Below are 16,868 nucleotides of genomic sequence, written 5' to 3' on the forward strand. Positions count from 1 at the left end.
TTTCTTTGTGGTTTTATTTTGTCAATTTTTGTTAGAATTCTCCCTCACATATTTGGATACTCTATATTCAATAGTTGAAGAAATTTAATTATTACTCTTTTTAAATAACTAAATTTTACAGAAATTATTTAAAAATGTATGGTTTTGTACAGGATTATTTTCAAAACTCGTCAAAAACATAAGATTTCTTCTATATAACGTTTAAAAGGATATAAAAAATGATCTGAAACATCTAAAACCATACTTGTCGTGTGCAGAATTTTATATTCTTTTAGAATATGTCTTGAGTTGATCTCAAAATTTAGTAGTTTTGAGGGACTGCCAGGGAGAGACAGTCCAATTTTCTGAAATTTTGACTAACGCTGAAGAAACAATATGAGTTTTTCTATTTACAAGTAAAAATACTAATAACCGTACTAAACAACTGAAATTTACAGGAATTATATAAAATTTTATGTACTTTCCGGCTATATATATCAATAAAAGAAAATATTCGAAACTTCAAGTGCAGTCCGATTTTTTTAAGAGCTTGTCATAAACATGCGATTTTTTATATATTGCCTTTAAGAATATATAGGAAACGATTTAAAACATTTAAAACTATACTTGTCGTATGTAGAATTTTATATTCTTTTAGAATATGTCTTCAGATGATCTCAAAAGTTAGTAGTTTTGAGTGACTGTTAGGGAGAGACAGTCCAATTTTCTAAAATTTTGACTAACGCTAAAGAAACAATATGAGTTTTTTATTTACCAGTAAAAATATTAATAACCGTACTAAACAACTGAAATTTACAGGAATTATATAAAATTTTATGTACTTTCCGGCTATATATACCAATAAAAGAAAATATTCGAAACTTCAAGTGTAGTCCGATTTTTTTAAGAGCTTGTCATAAACATACGATTTTTCATATATAGCATTTAAGAATATATTAGAAATGGTTTAAAACATCTAAAACTATACTTATCGTATGTAGAATTTTATATTCTTTTAGAATATGTCTTGATTTAGTCTGAAAAGTTAGTAGTTTTGAGGGAGTGCACGGGAGAGACAGGCCAATTTTCGGAAATTTTGAGCAATGCTAAAAAATAATTCCAGTTTTTCTATTTACCAGTAAAATATTAATAACAGCACGAAAAAACTGAAATTTACAGGAATTATATAAAATGTTATGCTCTTTAAGAATACGTATAGCACTAAAACAAAATAATGAATATTTTAGGTACAGTCCAAATTTTTTAAAAGCACGTTTAAATCTGGCTAGAGAGTAATATTTCTTAAATATACAATTTAAAAAAAAATATTTGTAGCCATCTGAGCTTTGTGTTCTTTTTCTATTTATACTTTTAAGATTTTTTTATCATTATGGGATAAATGTCGTAAAATCGGGTTGTTCCTCAATAACAAGTATAATTTAAAATGACTTTTGTTCAAATTTCATGTTTTTTAAAGACAGCAGCTAGAAATTCCATCAAAAGTCTGATCCACTTAGTTATTGAATGTTAAAAAATCGGTTTTTAAGGGTTTGAAACTTTAATAAGGAATTTTTTTGCAAAATTTGGTTCTTTCAGGCATTATTGTTAGTTTTTTCCACAAACTGGCGAATGCGCCAGGATATATCATGTTTTCTTACAAGGCAAATTAAATACTCTTCCCATTATTAAAAGGAAATGTTTTAAAATAAAACACAGAACAACTAGGTAGAAAATATTACTTTATTACTTAACAACAACTTTTTTAAACTTAATTTTATTTTAATACAATATCTATGCTTCGATGCTGAAGCATGATAGCCCAGCTTTGGCATTAACTTGATTCAAAATGCTTTTAAGGCTTGTTCCAGGTCCACACTCGAAAGTTCTAGGAAAATGTTCACCTGATTGCCTTTCATACATCACGTGCAGTAACTGTTCCCATTTAACTGGCCTAATAATCTAGGAAAAATCAGATAATTACTTTTTTTTTATTTTTTTTATTATTAATAAATACCTGTTTAGGTAGTTGTTTTTTTATATGTTCAGCGTCTCTGTATTTATGACCATCGACATTGGAATAAACACTTATTATAGGGTCCTGCACGTCACTCTTTCTAAGGGCTTTCTTAAAGGGCTCCACAGCATCTTTCATTAGGTCAGAATGAAAAGCTCCACTTACTGCAAGCCTTTTTACCTTTTTTATTTTGAATTCCTTGTAATTTTTCTCCAAAAAATCTATAGCCTAGTGGAAAAAAAAACTTTTTTATATACAAAAATAAATATAAAAAATATTCTTACTGACTCACTTCCAGACACAACCTTACAGTGAGGATACAGATAATTAGCTATTCGACACTCAGGTAATTCATCACCCTTATCGATGGCCCATTCTTTTGCCTTTTTACAGGCAAAGTTTACATTACTGTCTGGAGCATAGAAAACTGTAACCATACCACCTTTATACGTCTCACTGACTATCTGCATTGATTCTGCACGTATTCTAACCAAATGCAGTGCTGAAAGTTGTGAATAAATACAAAAACTTATCATTTATCTTTAAAAATACCTCTTTCAAAACCTATTGCACCTGCAAACACCAGAGCTGTGATTTCACCTAAACTGAAACCAGCGGTTGCTACACAATTTTCCACAGCTCTAGGCCTTTCTTCTTTCAATCTTTCTATAGCGGCCAAAGAAGAGACCATTATAGCTGGCTGACTGTACTTGGTTTCATCGAGTTGACTTTTTGGGCCCTCCAAACACAGTTTTAACAGATCGTACTTCAAAATATAATTGGCTAATTCAAACAGGTCTTTTGCCATGGGGAATTTAAGGAGATCTTTAGCCATCCCGACGTACTGACTGCCCTGGCCGGGGAATAAAATGATCGAACTCTCTCTAGAGTCCTTTTTGGGGTTCTTGAAGTAGTCGCCTTGTTTCCTAATTCTTGTACCTAAAGTATGGCAAAATTATGTAGCTAGAATGGGTAAAATATATTAATATACCTTCTGGATATGGCATGGTGGCCCATTTTTGTTCGGGGCTTGTTGGTTTGGCGTCTTCAAACGAAGATGCTTCTTCTAAAAGTCTTTTTAACGGGGAAGAACTTGTTTCACTGGGATCTTTTGAATTGTTCTTGCTTAAGCATTTTGAAAGGGTGAATAAAGTCCTGAAACATGAACTAAAATCACCTGTGTGTGGTTTAATACTAGATTTTAACAATAAGGACATATTTCAAATTTCAAGAGATTCTAAAACTATTTTAAATCGCATGAAAATTTTATTTTTTCCGACAAAATGTGAGGTTAGATTTGCTTGACAGTTTATGGATAGAGAGAACTACAATGTATCGATATTTTTTCTATAAAGTGTCGATATATTAGCTAAAATACTTTGCTCGATTATCTGACATCATAAGAAAGCAGCATGTCACATAACGTTCGACGGGACAAAAAATGCTGGGAATAACTAACAAAAACTCTAAAAAAAAACGAGTGAATATACCAAAAGACCCAGGTAAAATAGATACCACTAAATGAATAAAATCTCTCCAGTGGCAATGAGCAGGACACTTGGCAAGATGGACAATTACAGCATGGTACCCATAAGGAGACCTAGAAGAAGGCCGAACCTGAGATGGGACCATGATATTAGGAAAATAGCAGTGATAACTTGGGCCCGCATAGCCAACGCCAACAATAAAAAATGGGCCCAACTGCAAAGAGAGTATCTAAATATGTGAGGGAGGCTACACCATAATTGGAAATAGTTGAATAAGCAGGAAATAAAGATGAATAATTTAATACAAATTTCTTTTGACAAATTTATAGATTCATTTGATACAACATATCGATGTTTTGTAAATTATGCCATTCCTATATTTGTTTGACACTTCCTGACTTTTAAAATAACCTAGAAAAATCAAATAAAAAACGATTATCAAATTCCAAAGCACCCTGCTAAAAATATAGGTAAAAGTGTTTTAATTATTTAGAATTTTAGCAACTGAGGATCTGTTTTTCTATACTACATTATAAGGATTCTAAAGACCAGAGATATATGGGTGAATTTTGTTAAAGCGAGCATTGTTTTTAAAATAGTATACTATAATTTTTTGACGCACAATTCTATTGTTTTAGTGATTACAGAGAATTCTATATCGTAGCATGATACATTTAGTGTGTAGTCATACGATATTTGTGCTATAGGAGTTATTTTTTTGCATCATACCAAGACAGGAAAATGAGTAAACATCAAGAATCATCAGCTCCTCCTGGTCCACCACCCGATTACCAACAATATGCCCAAGGTTAATTATCAATAATTTAAATTATTTATTCTTATATTATGTTAAAAAAAAACACTTGTAGATACCCATATTTACCAAGGTACGGCACCTCCACCTCCGTATACTGCTCAGCCTGGGCAATATTTACCAGAGTACCCTAATTTTGTCCGAACACAACAAGGATACGGGGCGATACCACCTGCTACCACCGTTATAATAACTCAAACTCAGCCAGATGTAGTTATAATAGGTAATAATTTATTATTACTCACTAAAAATACTTCTTTTTAATTATTACTTTATAGGAGCTTGTCCAGCTTGTAGGGTAGGGGTACTGCAAGATGATTTTACCTGTTTGGGTGTTTTATGTGCTATATTCTTTTTTCCACTTGGTCTTTTGTGTTGTTTGGCTCTGAGGGAGAAGAAATGTCGAAATTGTGGAGCTACTTTTGATGCATAAGTGCACAGAGAAGTTAGGCAAAAATATATGGAGTTAGTAATAGGAATAATACTGTTTTTGTATAGTTTTTAGATTTTATAACTGTTTTTACATAGAATTATATAAAAATTGTTTGTTTTTATACATAGGAAGCTTATTTATACATTGGTAGGTGATTTAGGTGAGGTAGGACAAGACATGTATAAGTTTATATAAATGATTTAGTAATATCATCATCAAAATATATGTGTCCTCTTCCTAGGTATTCTAGCTGATATCAGTAAAGTAAGCAATATGATATTTTATTAATAATTTCATATCTATTAATTTTTATATTATGTATATGATCAAAAAAAACGGCGCCCAGTTGGCTGGAAAATGACGGACATGACATTTCCCATACAAATTTACATATAAAATGACAGCTATCTTCATTTCATAGCCATCGCCGACGCCGTTTTTTTTTCGAGCATAGGGTATATATTTTTAAAAAAAGAACTGTTAGAATTTATATATTGTTGGTATAAATTATTCTATTTCTTTACTTGTTATAAATAACCAAAATATGTTTGAAATTTTGTTAATTAAAAGAATATTTATGTGTTTTTTTGGTAAAAAATATCATAAAAAATATTGGGGAAGTCAAAATTATAGGATCTAGGTTTGCAGGTAAATAACAACAATATTCTAATGTGCAATCATTTTTTTTATCACAAATAAAAGTATTTACATCAAAAATGATTATTATACATTGAAAAAATACTATATAAACTTAAACTATATAAAATAAATTAAGAAAAAACGATAAATGTACTAGTAGTAGTATATAAAAATTACTATTAAATTTAAAGGTATTTTTATATGCAGAAAGATTTTGAAAACATATTATAGACCAGTAAAAAATGATTTAAACTCAAAGAAATATAAAGAAAATACTGTATGATCAAAAAAAAAACGGCGTCAGCGATGGCTATGAAAGGATGATCGATGTCATTTTATATAAATATGTAAAATTATATGGAGAATGTCATCGATATTCATTTCCAAGCCAACTGGACGCCGTTTTTTTTTGTATCTTAGGCACTTCAAGCACAGAATACAGTTATAAAAATAGTAATTAAAATTTTTTAGTGTTGTATATCCAATACTTTTTGGTTTAACAGTCAAATTTATATACCTACCACTTTTTGTATCTATGATAAAACATACAATGTGTGATGCGTGATATTTTTAACAAATTTCTGGGTATACATTTCTTCTACCAAATCAGAACCAACAATTTTCAATATTTTAGAGAAAAAAAACTTGTCTAAAATACCCTTTTTTTAACTTCAAAGATCCTCACCCAATCTTTCAAACTCTCTAACAAGATGGAGCATATCATTTCTATCCAACCCCGAACTTTGGAACACTATCCTGAAGAAATTGGGCTTGCTTTTGTGGGTTTGGTACGTTACCATCATGGTACCTTCCTTCATCATTCTTTCCTTAATTTTGGGTGCTACTGAATGAAGTTTCAGCTTGAATTCTTCATCGTTTTGTACAGTGGAGTTGAAGTTTTCTTTCTGGTAGGTTCTGAGGCTTGGTGGTACGTACCAGAAGCAGATGTTGGTGCATTCGGGTTCGGGTAGTACCAGTTCAAAGCCAGGTCGTTCTTTTATGATGTTGAGGAAGTGGTTTGCGTTGTCGAAGGTTTTGTCTATGTGGTTTTCAAATCCTTTCGTTCCTTTAGCCTTCCACATGTACCAGAACTTGAGGACATCGGCTCTTCTGCCACACTGTATATGCTTGTCACCTGTAGAAAAAGGTTTGTTTTAAACAGGCATTTTATTTTTACATACTGTATTTTTGGAATGTTTTTTTTGAATTATAAAAAATGGTTCAAAAACAATAAGGGTTGAGAAAATCGATTTTTTCAAAGAATTGCATCATTTAAGAATTTAACTGTTTATATATTCTGAAAGTACATAAAATTTCCTACAAATCCTGAAATTTTCATAATTTTATCGTGATGATTACTGTTTTTTTGAGCGCCATGAAAAATAGCCAAAAATTGAAAATTTTGCGACTTTTTTATACAAAAAAATTGGCGATTTTGGGTAAGTCACAGATTTTTATGAAACTACTGCGATATTACCTAATTAAATGGCTTGGAATAAGGAAATATACTCTTTTTTGATCTTATGAATACGGTATAATAATATAAAGACGAATTTTTAGCAATCATCAAATATTGTTCAAAAACAAGGGTTGAAAAAATCAACTTTCTAACAAAACCAAAGAGTTCAAGTCTTTAAAGGATTATATATTTTAAAAGTACATAAAATTTCCTACAAATAGTGAAAATTTCATAATTTTAACGTAATGTTTACACCCATTCTGCGAGCCTTGAAAATGTGTAAGAAATAGCCAAAAATATACTTTTTCGGACTTTTTATTTATTAAAAAAATCTTTTGTGGTTAATTGTAAACCAGATACTAATAATTAGGGTATTTTTATAATGTTTTTGACCTACCTGTATCATATTTTGTATCGTAGAACTTGTCTTTTTGGAACAAATATGCTGCATTTGCTGAATGTGCTTCTGAAAGAACTTTTTCGTGCTTCACGAGGAACGTAGAACATTGCTGAGGTGCTGTGAGCAGTTTGTGGGGATTCCATGTCACTGAGTCAGCTCTATATTAAACAAAAAAACATATTAATTTTTATATTCTCTAAATAAATTAATGTCGGTATAATTTCAAAGAACAAAGAGAGTAAGTTCTTTGTTAATTACTATAGGAATTACGAGATTTTAATAATTTTAGCCTTCACTTAGCTAGTCCAACAGTAAAAATGTTGAGTATGTAATTTACTATAGGAATTACTATTGCATAAGACGGATTTTATAGTTAACAAGACATAAAAATTTATATGCAGGTGTTTTATTCTGATTTTTGTGATATGTACTTTGATTAAAAGTATGTAATTATTAACTGTTTTGATGTAAATTATAAACTAAGACAACAAAGAAATATAAAGGACGCTCCATACTCAACGACTTGTCGTACGTTTTGCTTGTGTCGACAAAACGTTGCAGATAAAGCATAGACACATTACAAAGACTGTCGAATATAATCTTTTGTATTCTGTCATATTAAAACATTAATAGAAACAATAATTGTGACATTGCAATCAAACATTATTTAAAAAAATATGTGGAAAACAAAAAAAAGTAATATTTTCTCATATTATTATACTCGCAGCAATTTAAACATATTTTTCTTGAGCACTGTAGGCAAATGGTTTCTTTTTGCAAACTGTATAGGGATACTCGATGTTTTTTTTTAAGAGCACATAGAGCAAATACTTCTCATTTTTAGTCACTTCTCTTCAACTGTTGTTTCGCATACCATAGTATCTTTCAATATTCACCTTTAGTTTTAGTTTTCTTGGTATATTTTGTGCTATAACGTCAACCATTTGGAAAAAAATGTTATTGGCCATCAATACAAATTTTCTAATATGTATTCATGGTAAATTAGCACATATCTAACTTAATTTTAATATATGTCTAATAAAACAAACAAATAAACAACAAAAACCATACAATACTCATTACTACAACAGTAAATTTAGGAAATTAGTGGAGTATTTAGCGTGAGGTGTCTGACAGATCACTCTGTAGCAGTTAATAAGGTTTAAAAGAGCATTGATATTATTTTTTTTACTATAAACTTATTATATTAAAGGCTATTTATTGTTTTATATACATTATACTATAAAACATTATTACAATATAGATTTAACTCAGAGTTAACTCAAAAAAGCTGTTTAAAGAACTATAAAAAGCTATTTTTTTAAATTGAAATCTCAATTTTTAGTATTTTCGTATTATTTTTAATACAAAATTCAAATAACGAAACTCTGTATTGAATGTTTAACGCACATAGCAAGCTGTGCATTGCGCTGTCAAAGGGGTTGCTGGGGACTTGTTTATACATTCTTTTGTTAATTTATAAACAAATATTCGCGAATTTTTCGACGGGTTTTCAAGAAATTACAAAGAAAAATCAACTTTTATCGGTAATTTTAGTGAAATCAACTAAAAATAGTGAAGTTTTGTACTAGTGAACTCCCGAACACATTATAAAAAAGAGTGCGATGTATTTTTGGCTTGGAAATCTCAAAATTCAGCGTTTCGGGGGACAGAAACAGTGATGATGCCTTATTTACTTGAATTGGTAAGTCGTATTTGTTGTTAATTAATTATTAGTATTTTTTACACGAGAGTCAAGTCATCTAATCATGTCACAAGTCAAGATTTGATTCATTTTCACTTGACTATATACGGCTTAACTTTTGGCGTTCAAGTGGTGTTTTAAAAATGGCGTCAAGTAGTTAGTCAGAAGAAGATTCTGTAATTTTTTTTATTAATAGTTGAGGCGTCAAGTTGAAAAACCCGTCTTATCCCACAAACGGAAGCTTTATTTGACAAAAAAAACGTGTCCATTGAATAAAATCATTGCTTTGTATCTTGTTTTACTAGAAATAAAAATTAATTTTTCATTTTTAAACAGAAAAATAACAAAAATAATTCGGATAAACCGGGTTTTGTTGCAGTATGATTTGATATATTAGATATGCTTATTTTATTAAAATGGGTAATGATTTGAAATGGATAAAACGTCAGTATAGTAATATTATACTTGCGTAAAAAGCCTATGAAAAAATACAGGATTTGCAACGATAAAATGACAATAAAAATCAAATAAAAGTGGATAAGATGAATTTTGCTGCAGTAACGTAATTTGTAGTGAATTTTATATAGGAATTAGCGTGTACCAGCGACTTCGTTCGCGTCGAATTAATCATTTGTAATGGTGATGATAAAGCAAAGCAAGAATTTCCATTAACATACAAACTGGATAAAATTTTCTCACATTTATGTCAGCATGAGAAAAAACAATATGGCGATATTATTATATAACTTGGTAATATTTGAGTGATAGTTTCATCTCGTTGGAATTTGACTTTCGAAAAATCCGTTTGCCAAAAATAAGCTTTTTACGTCAAGCAGTTTAAGCAGAATCGTGGTTAAGAAATTACCCAACTTTTTGGAACACCCTGTAGGATTTTTTAAAAAATTTCAAAATATGTAAAAAACCAAATAAATTATGCTTGTCCAAGCGTTTTCCCGAAAGACTAACCGTTTTTTAAATAACAAATGTTGTAATATTTGCGGGCGTTTTCACCCTTTTGGAATTTGAGATTCGAGAAACCCCTCCTTATCGAACCTGTACACCCCACAGTCAATCCGTTTGCCAAAAATCAGCTTTAAACGTCAAAGCAGTTTAAGCAGAATCCTGATTACACAATGGTCATATTTTATGAAACACCCTGTATAAATTTATAAAAAACCTTAAAATATGTAAAACAATAAAATAAAATATACGTGTTAAAGAGTTTTTCCGAAAAACTCACCGGTTTTTGAATAAAAATATTTTAATATTTGAGGGATAGTTTCACCCCCTTAGAATTCGAGTTTTGAAAAATCCCTTCTTATCGAACCTCTACACCCTAAAGTCAATCTGTTTTCCAAAAATAAGCTTTTTACGTCAAGCGCTTTAAGCAGGATCGTGGTTAATCAATGACTAGATTTTTCGAAACATCCTGTATACATTTTTAAAAAATCTTAAAATATGTAAAAAACAAAATAAAATATACGTGTTTAAGCGTTTTTTCGGAAACTTGACCGTTTTTTAAATAAAAAATATTGTAATATTTGGGGGGTGGTTTCACCCTCTTGGAACTGGAATTTCGAAAAATCCCTTCTTATCGAACCTCTACACCCTAGAATCAACCTGTATGCCAAAATTGAGCTTCTTACGTTGAGTGGTTTGAGCAGGATCGTGATTAATCAGTATGTCAGTCACAAGGATTTTATACCTATATTAGTATAGATAGGCGACTTTTGCTGCAGTTTGGGACTATGTTTATGTAGATTTCAGGGTTTCACAATTAATATACGTCATTAATCCAATTTTTTTTGAATGGATAAGGCGGGTTTTGCAACTTGACGCCTTATTTTCTGTGCCATAATCTTTTTTTACGTTTATTTTTTGAGGCAATAAACTTTCTGTCAATTCTGTCTCCATTTTGAAGAAACTACCACAAGTTTTTTGATACGAAATGTGTAAACTTGGCCTTTATGGTAAATTGATGAAGATTCCAACTAAAATGAGACCACCCTGTATAATACAGGCTCTCATATACCGCCAGGATCTGTTAAATTTCAAATATTTGTAAATATTGATTCGGATTTTAGTGTGGACTTATTAAAAAAAAACTTTCAATCAGTGAAAGTATGTATTTTTCATAAACTTTCGAATTTTGAAAGATTCTTGTAGTTTTACTCAATAAATTTTACTTATTCGTGACCTTTTTTTTGTTAAAAAGAAACCTACTTGTGACAATTTAAAGGTCTTGGGCATTGAAACACATTCTCCGATTGAATCTATTAATTGCGGTACACACTTAACAGTCTCTCTACATGTACTATTATTAATCTGAATACTTAACTTTATGGTACTTTTATTTTTTGCCAAGTTCTCAAACGAGCGACATGCGAAGGTTAGGCTTTCGTAATACCAGAGATTGATTGTAAATCACTTCCGATTTTAAGGCTACCCATGGCATTGGCACAGTTTATACTTATATTAAATCTATTAAATTCCTCTTTAAGATATTATTTTTCCTAATTAAGTGTTGCATTGTCGAGCGGGACATAGGAAATCCCATGTAAATTTTAATGGGGTCAATTATTGGCTTTCCTAATTATTTTAGAAGATAATTCTATTTAGGTTTATTGAAGAGCACTAAAACCCACATTCAAAAGAATAACTTTAGCTATTTTTAATTAGCCCGTTTACGAGTTATCGCCGATTTCTTTTTAAATATTTCTCCTTTCTTATGGCCCTGTATTTACTTATGACCACCAGTCAAGGTAAAAGATAACTGTCAAATGAAGTTGTCATTTTAGAAATTTATCTATTTAGTGCTTTATTATTTTTATTAAAAACTCATACCTACATCGAAAATATTAGCCATGAATTCCACTACCGAAGAAATGGTATTATCAAGGAAATAGTTATCAAAAGGTGTCGGACATGTTTGCTGCTCTGTATCCGAATACACCGATACCTGGAAAATCTACAATCGCAAGGAATATCCAGAGATTTGAGACCAAAGGTACCCTAATAAATAACTGCAGATGTGAAGCAAGGCAGGAACAAAGAAAAGATGCAAGAAATGATACCGACTTGGAAGTTTTATTGTGCGTGGAAGAGAACGATGGAAAGATCAGCACAAGAAAATTTGAGGATGAAATAGCAATAGATCACACTACAGCGTTTCGAATTTTCAAACGACGCGACATAAATACTATTCCTTCAAATATGAAAAGCACCAAGAGCTACGAGATGGGGACGAAATACGGCGGCAGGCGTTTTGTTTTGATATGATGGAAAGAGCAAACACGGATAGGAATTTTTTAAAAAACATATGTTTCACTGACGAAAGCACGTTTACCTTAAATAATGAACCCAATGTTCAAAATTATCGATATTGGAACAAAGAAAACCAACACAGGTTTGTCGAAACAAGGACGCAATATCCACAGAAAGTAAATGTTTGGGCAGGGATATTCGGACACAATATTATCGGGTCATTATTTCTTACGCGAAATTTAAATGCAGAATATTATTTGAAACTACTCGAAAATCATATTTTACCTGCTTTACATGATGCCGCTAGGGAAAATCAGGAAGTTTGGTACCAAATGGATGGCTGCCCGGCACATAGTACCCTGGCTGTTCGGGAACATTTAGACAATAGTTTTAACGGAAACGTTATTGGCCTAATTCATACAGTAAATTGGCCAGCAAGGTCTCCTGATATTTCGCCAAATGATTTCATTCTCTGGGGCCATTTAAAAAACAGGATATACAAGGATAAAAAATACCCAAATCTAGACGAGTTAAAAAATGCTATTTCTGCCGAATGCAATAGAATTTCAGTTTACCAACTAGCGAATGTAAGAAGAGAATTTTATGATCGCCTGAACAATATGAAAAAAATTAAAAACTCATTTTTTTCTAAAATCTTCTGTTTGAACTAACTTATATTTTTATTTGGTTTAAAAAAGTGAGCAGAAAATATTTTTTCATTAAAAATACACCATTGGCAGAAATAAACATAAAGATTATTATAAAAAATCAGACCGAGAAGATTTTAGAAAAAAAAATATTTTTTAATTTTTTTCATATTGTTCCAGCACTTTAAAAAATTCTAAAAAATTCCTGAGTGTAAAGAAGTATAAAAGACATTTTCTGAAGATTTATAGTGAGTGACATATTTCACGAAGGTGAGTGAGATATTTCAGGTGAGTGACATATTTCAATGAAGATTTTAATTTTCTTTCCTCCGCTAAAAATCGGCTTTTCGCTTGAGAATCATGATCATATTATTTTTTCATGTCTTAGATTTCTAAGAATTAGAAAAAAATCATCATTAATTAATTTTGAATTTTACTCTAAAAATAGAAACAAAATTGAAAAAGCAGGTTTTTTTGAAAATTTCGAAAACCCTTTGAGTTAGAGAGCTAAAAATTTAGGTGAACTATTTAGATTTGACACCAAATCGATCCGCTGAGTGCGAGTCATAAAAGCAAACGGAAAATACCCCATCGATTTTGGGAATTTTCAATTAATTTTTGGCATTTCAAGGAAATAAAAAAATGAATATTTCTAGCTATGTACCTTTCAATTCCTTTAAGGAGTTTCCTATGCTTCTTCGAGACTAAGGCTCCTCCACCCCATGCTGCATCCACGTGAAGCCACAGCTTGTATTTCTCACAGATATCTGCCAGTTTTTCTATAGGGTCAAAGGCTCCCAATACTGTGGTACCCGCAGTGGCCGATACAATAAACGGAGCACTACCTAGCAAAAGAAAATTCATTAAGTTTACATCGAGAATTTTTAAAATTTTTAATACCATCATCAATAGATTTTTTGATGAGCTGTTCTAAGTGTTCTGGGTCCATTTTCCCTATGGAGTCTGTTTTAACTAGATGGACGTTTTCAGTACCCAGTCCTAAAAACGAGGCTAGTTTCTTTATAGAGTAGTGAGCGTCTTCTGAGGTGAAAACAGCCAGTTTTTTCATGCCATGAAGTCCTTTGGTCTGAAAGAAATGGTTAAATTTGTTAAAAAAATATTTTTTTATTTTTTTATTTCTATACAGATGTAATGCATTTTCATACAAATTTTTATCTCTACTTTACTACCTAAAGAGATGAAAGGTTGTAGTGTTCAATACAGCCAAATTAAATATTTTATCCACAGTCAAACAATAAAATGGTAGTTTTATCCATTCATATGAAGAGTGTAAAGTTGATATTTTATCAGCTAGTGGGATACAATAACTTTATTTCACTAGTGAACACTTTTTCATAATGTTCTCTGTTCTTTATAATAAAAAAAAATATATGATAATAGTTATTTTTTATACAAGACCGAAAAGATTAATTCACGAGACGATAATGCAATTTTATCGTCGTGTATAAAACAGTCTTTTTTTTTGGTATCATAGAATATACTGCCCGAAATAATAAAAATATGTTTTAAATCGTATTCAATTTTATTGGAACCAGCTGTACTATGTTATAATATCTACTATTTTTGATAGACATAAGGCAATTTTAACAGTTGCTATGGAAAAAATATAATTATTATACAACCGTAGGATATAAATATGGTTCCCAGTGTCTACATACCTTAACTTCTGGATAGAAATAGTGCCTGGCACAACTAATAGCATATCCATTGGCTATCGACCCTCCAGGACAAAAAATCCCATCACCCTCTCCATTTTTCCATCCCACAACCTGTCTCATCTCCTTCAACACAGTTTCTTCCATCAAAATAACCACCGGAGCAACTTCATACGTGTAGGCACTGGGATTCAAGGCATCTGTCAGTATCTGACCGACCAAACCATAGGGATCTATAGCAGAGAACAGCTGATTGACGAAATAAGGATGTCCAGTTTTCACCGAGTATTTTATAACGTTTCTCAGGTGCTGAATGAGTTCCTCGTGAGTTTCTCCGTCGGGGTTCACTTGGAAATCGAACTCACTCATTAGCTGTTCGGGCTGGCGGAACTCGAGGACCTTGTTCTTGCGGGAGGTGCCTTCAAAGACGGCTTCTTGCAAGAGGATGTCGAGGCATCTTCGGAAGAAGGTTTCGTGGTCTTTTTTGGTGGAGGTGCTTTCAAAAGTGGCGGGTTTGTCATCGATGTTGGAGGCTAAATGGTTGAGTTTTTTCGATAGAAAGGCTGTTTCTTCGTCTGAAAGAAAAACAAATAAAATTAAGAGGGATTTTAGTAGTTACAAACACACTCACTCAATAGAAAACGTGGGAGTGGGGTAAATTTTTTGGGTAATAAATAGTGTAAAAACTTGACAAAAGGAGACTAATTTAAAGGAAATAGTATATTGTTTTATTGAGAGTAAAAATGACACTTTTGTAGCAAGGCTGTACGTTTTACATACTGAGGCACAAAAAGTCATTTTTAGTACTCCGAATAGAACATAATTTTTTAAACTAATTCAAACGTTCCAAATAATGTACAGGGTGGTCCGAACTGTATTCCGCAAACTACGGTAGCATATTCTGTAGATAAAAATAAGTAAAAAGGTCGTATAAATGTTTGTCCTGAAATGTTTAGTTTCGGAGATACAGGGTGTAGAAGTTTTATTTTTATTTCGATTTTTTCCAAATAATTTCTGAAGTAACGTCAATATTTGGATGAAAATTGGCGTCTGGCCAGTCTTTTGGCATGAGAAATTTGATTTTGATGTCAATATGACCCCTATTTGTAGGGGGCGCCACTTGTATAAAACTACTGAGCGAAAAAACATACATTTCCGTCATTTTTTACGTAAAAAAGGTGTTTCTTGTTAAAAATCGCTATGAGCAATCGTTCTCAAGATATTTTGAATGGTGAGGTCATTATAGACAAAAAATATACATGTTGAGTAGATAGTTATTTGACTGAAATAATAAATTTGGGAAATTTTTATTTTTTTTTTAATTAATCATAAATTTTTCTGCAAAAAATGATGATAAAACAGTTTCTGTTGAACCTTTGGCACAAAAATATTTCAAATTTATGATTTCAGTCAAATAACTATTTAGTCAACATGTATAATTTGTACTGATATATCGAAAATATGGTCCCTGATTTTTTTAATATCATTAAATGTTCACCAACCTTCCGATGATCCTAAAGTATCACTGTATACCTCTCCATCTTCAAGAGTCACATCTTCAATGTTAGCGGGCATGATGGTACCGTAAAATCACCAAAAAACACTAGAAAAAGCACTATAAAAACACTGACGAAAAACCCCAACAAAAAATCGAAAAAAAAAATTTTTTTGGTTGATAAATTCGGTGATTCCTCGATATTTCTTCGACTGAATCCCTTTCAAAAACCAAAATAAAAACGGTGTTCGGTGGCTACTGGGCGCCCACCTCGAGTGAAAAGGCGATGGAAATCGTTTTGCGGTCAGTTTTAAACCCCGAGCGCTGACCGTAGGCGAGGTAGTACGACAGTACTCTACTTCGGTGACGTAAATGGTTCTTGGAGATGGTACTGATGCACTGGGATTTCTGAGTTACGTTGTAAAACGGTACGTACTGGGAATATATGAATGAAATGAATGAAAAAAATGATAATTTATATGGAATTGATTAAATTTTGCTTGTGTCAGTGAATTTAATTTAATTATTTGTTTGGTTCATTGCAATTTTGTATCTATAAGAAAAATGTTTTTATTATTAAACGTGATAATGTACTATAGTTAATGCGTTAATTATACATTAAATCATGCTTGTTTCTTTTTTACATGGATCTAAATCTAGTTTTTATTCATCTGTCATACTAATAATGGTATACCGGGGGCGTCTTAAAAATGGCTCACCTCTATAACTTTTTTATTTTTTGAGATAAAAAACGTGATTTGGCATGTTAGCATTTGACATAAATTAGGATTGATTGACGTATTCAATTATTTTTAGCCACTTCCTGTTTCACCGGAAATGACTACCACTTTTGATT

The 16,868-nt window shown here is 31.4% G+C and overlaps 3 protein-coding genes across 6 annotated transcripts; 1 reads left to right on the forward strand and 2 right to left on the reverse strand.

The window, feature by feature from the left end:
- Positions 1–1,701: 1,701 nt before the first annotated feature.
- LOC115880416 (probable malonyl-CoA-acyl carrier protein transacylase, mitochondrial) lies at positions 1,702–3,294 on the reverse strand. Its single transcript, XM_030897611.1, has 5 exons — positions 2,985–3,294; positions 2,546–2,932; positions 2,278–2,495; positions 1,994–2,221; positions 1,702–1,938 (listed from the first exon to the last, which is right to left on the reverse strand). The coding sequence occupies exons 1-5, from the start codon at positions 3,208–3,210 to the stop codon at positions 1,771–1,773; spliced, it is 1,227 nt and encodes a 408-aa protein (XP_030753471.1). The 5' UTR covers positions 3,211–3,294; the 3' UTR covers positions 1,702–1,770.
- A 590-nt stretch (positions 3,295–3,884) lies between these two features.
- Positions 3,885–4,999, forward strand: LOC115880415 (brain protein I3). Of its 4 annotated transcripts, none has more exons than XM_030897608.1 (4): positions 3,885–3,950; positions 4,119–4,288; positions 4,350–4,517; positions 4,573–4,999. In XM_030897608.1, the coding sequence occupies exons 2-4, from the start codon at positions 4,222–4,224 to the stop codon at positions 4,725–4,727; spliced, it is 390 nt and encodes a 129-aa protein (XP_030753468.1). In that variant the 5' UTR covers positions 3,885–3,950; positions 4,119–4,221; the 3' UTR covers positions 4,728–4,999. The 4 variants fall into 4 exon arrangements, with proteins under 4 accessions (XP_030753468.1, XP_030753467.1, XP_030753469.1 ...); XM_030897607.1 differs by having other exon boundaries at positions 3,891–4,057; XM_030897609.1 differs by having other exon boundaries at positions 3,891–4,042.
- A 732-nt stretch (positions 5,000–5,731) lies between these two features.
- On the reverse strand, positions 5,732–16,316 carry LOC115880412 (cysteine sulfinic acid decarboxylase). The gene is made up of 6 exons (XM_030897603.1): positions 16,020–16,316; positions 14,521–15,092; positions 13,742–13,928; positions 13,506–13,686; positions 7,223–7,383; positions 5,732–6,501 (listed from the first exon to the last, which is right to left on the reverse strand). The coding sequence occupies exons 1-6, from the start codon at positions 16,090–16,092 to the stop codon at positions 6,038–6,040; spliced, it is 1,638 nt and encodes a 545-aa protein (XP_030753463.1). The 5' UTR covers positions 16,093–16,316; the 3' UTR covers positions 5,732–6,037.
- Between the last annotated feature and the right edge of the window lie 552 nt (positions 16,317–16,868).

The sequence above is a fragment of the Sitophilus oryzae genome, unplaced genomic scaffold (assembly GCF_002938485.1).
Source record: "Sitophilus oryzae breed Bouriz unplaced genomic scaffold, Soryzae_2.0 scaffold_1621_pilon_pilon, whole genome shotgun sequence".
NCBI lineage: Eukaryota > Metazoa > Arthropoda > Insecta > Coleoptera > Curculionidae > Sitophilus > Sitophilus oryzae.

Coding starts and splice junctions, on each gene's coding strand:
- LOC115880415 (XM_030897608.1), top strand. CDS start 4,222: ATGAGTAAACATCAAGAATCATCAGCTCCTCCTGGTCCACCACCCGAT. Junction 4,289..4,349: donor TTACCAACAATATGCCCAAG/GTTAATTATCAA, acceptor AAACACTTGTAG/ATACCCATATTTACCAAGGT. Junction 4,518..4,572: donor GCCAGATGTAGTTATAATAG/GTAATAATTTAT, acceptor ATTACTTTATAG/GAGCTTGTCCAGCTTGTAGG.
- LOC115880412 (XM_030897603.1), bottom strand. CDS start 16,092: ATGCCCGCTAACATTGAAGATGTGACTCTTGAAGATGGAGAGGTATAC. Junction 15,093..16,019: donor TACTTTAGGATCATCGGAAG/GTTGGTGAACAT, acceptor TTTTTCTTTCAG/ACGAAGAAACAGCCTTTCTA. Junction 13,929..14,520: donor ATTTCTATCCAGAAGTTAAG/GTATGTAGACAC, acceptor CATTTCTTTCAG/ACCAAAGGACTTCATGGCAT.
- LOC115880416 (XM_030897611.1), bottom strand. CDS start 3,210: ATGTCCTTATTGTTAAAATCTAGTATTAAACCACACACAGGTGATTTT. Junction 2,496..2,545: donor TGCAATAGGTTTTGAAAGAG/GTATTTTTAAAG, acceptor CACAACTTTCAG/CACTGCATTTGGTTAGAATA. Junction 2,222..2,277: donor TTGTGTCTGGAAGTGAGTCA/GTAAGAATATTT, acceptor TTTTTCCACTAG/GCTATAGATTTTTTGGAGAA.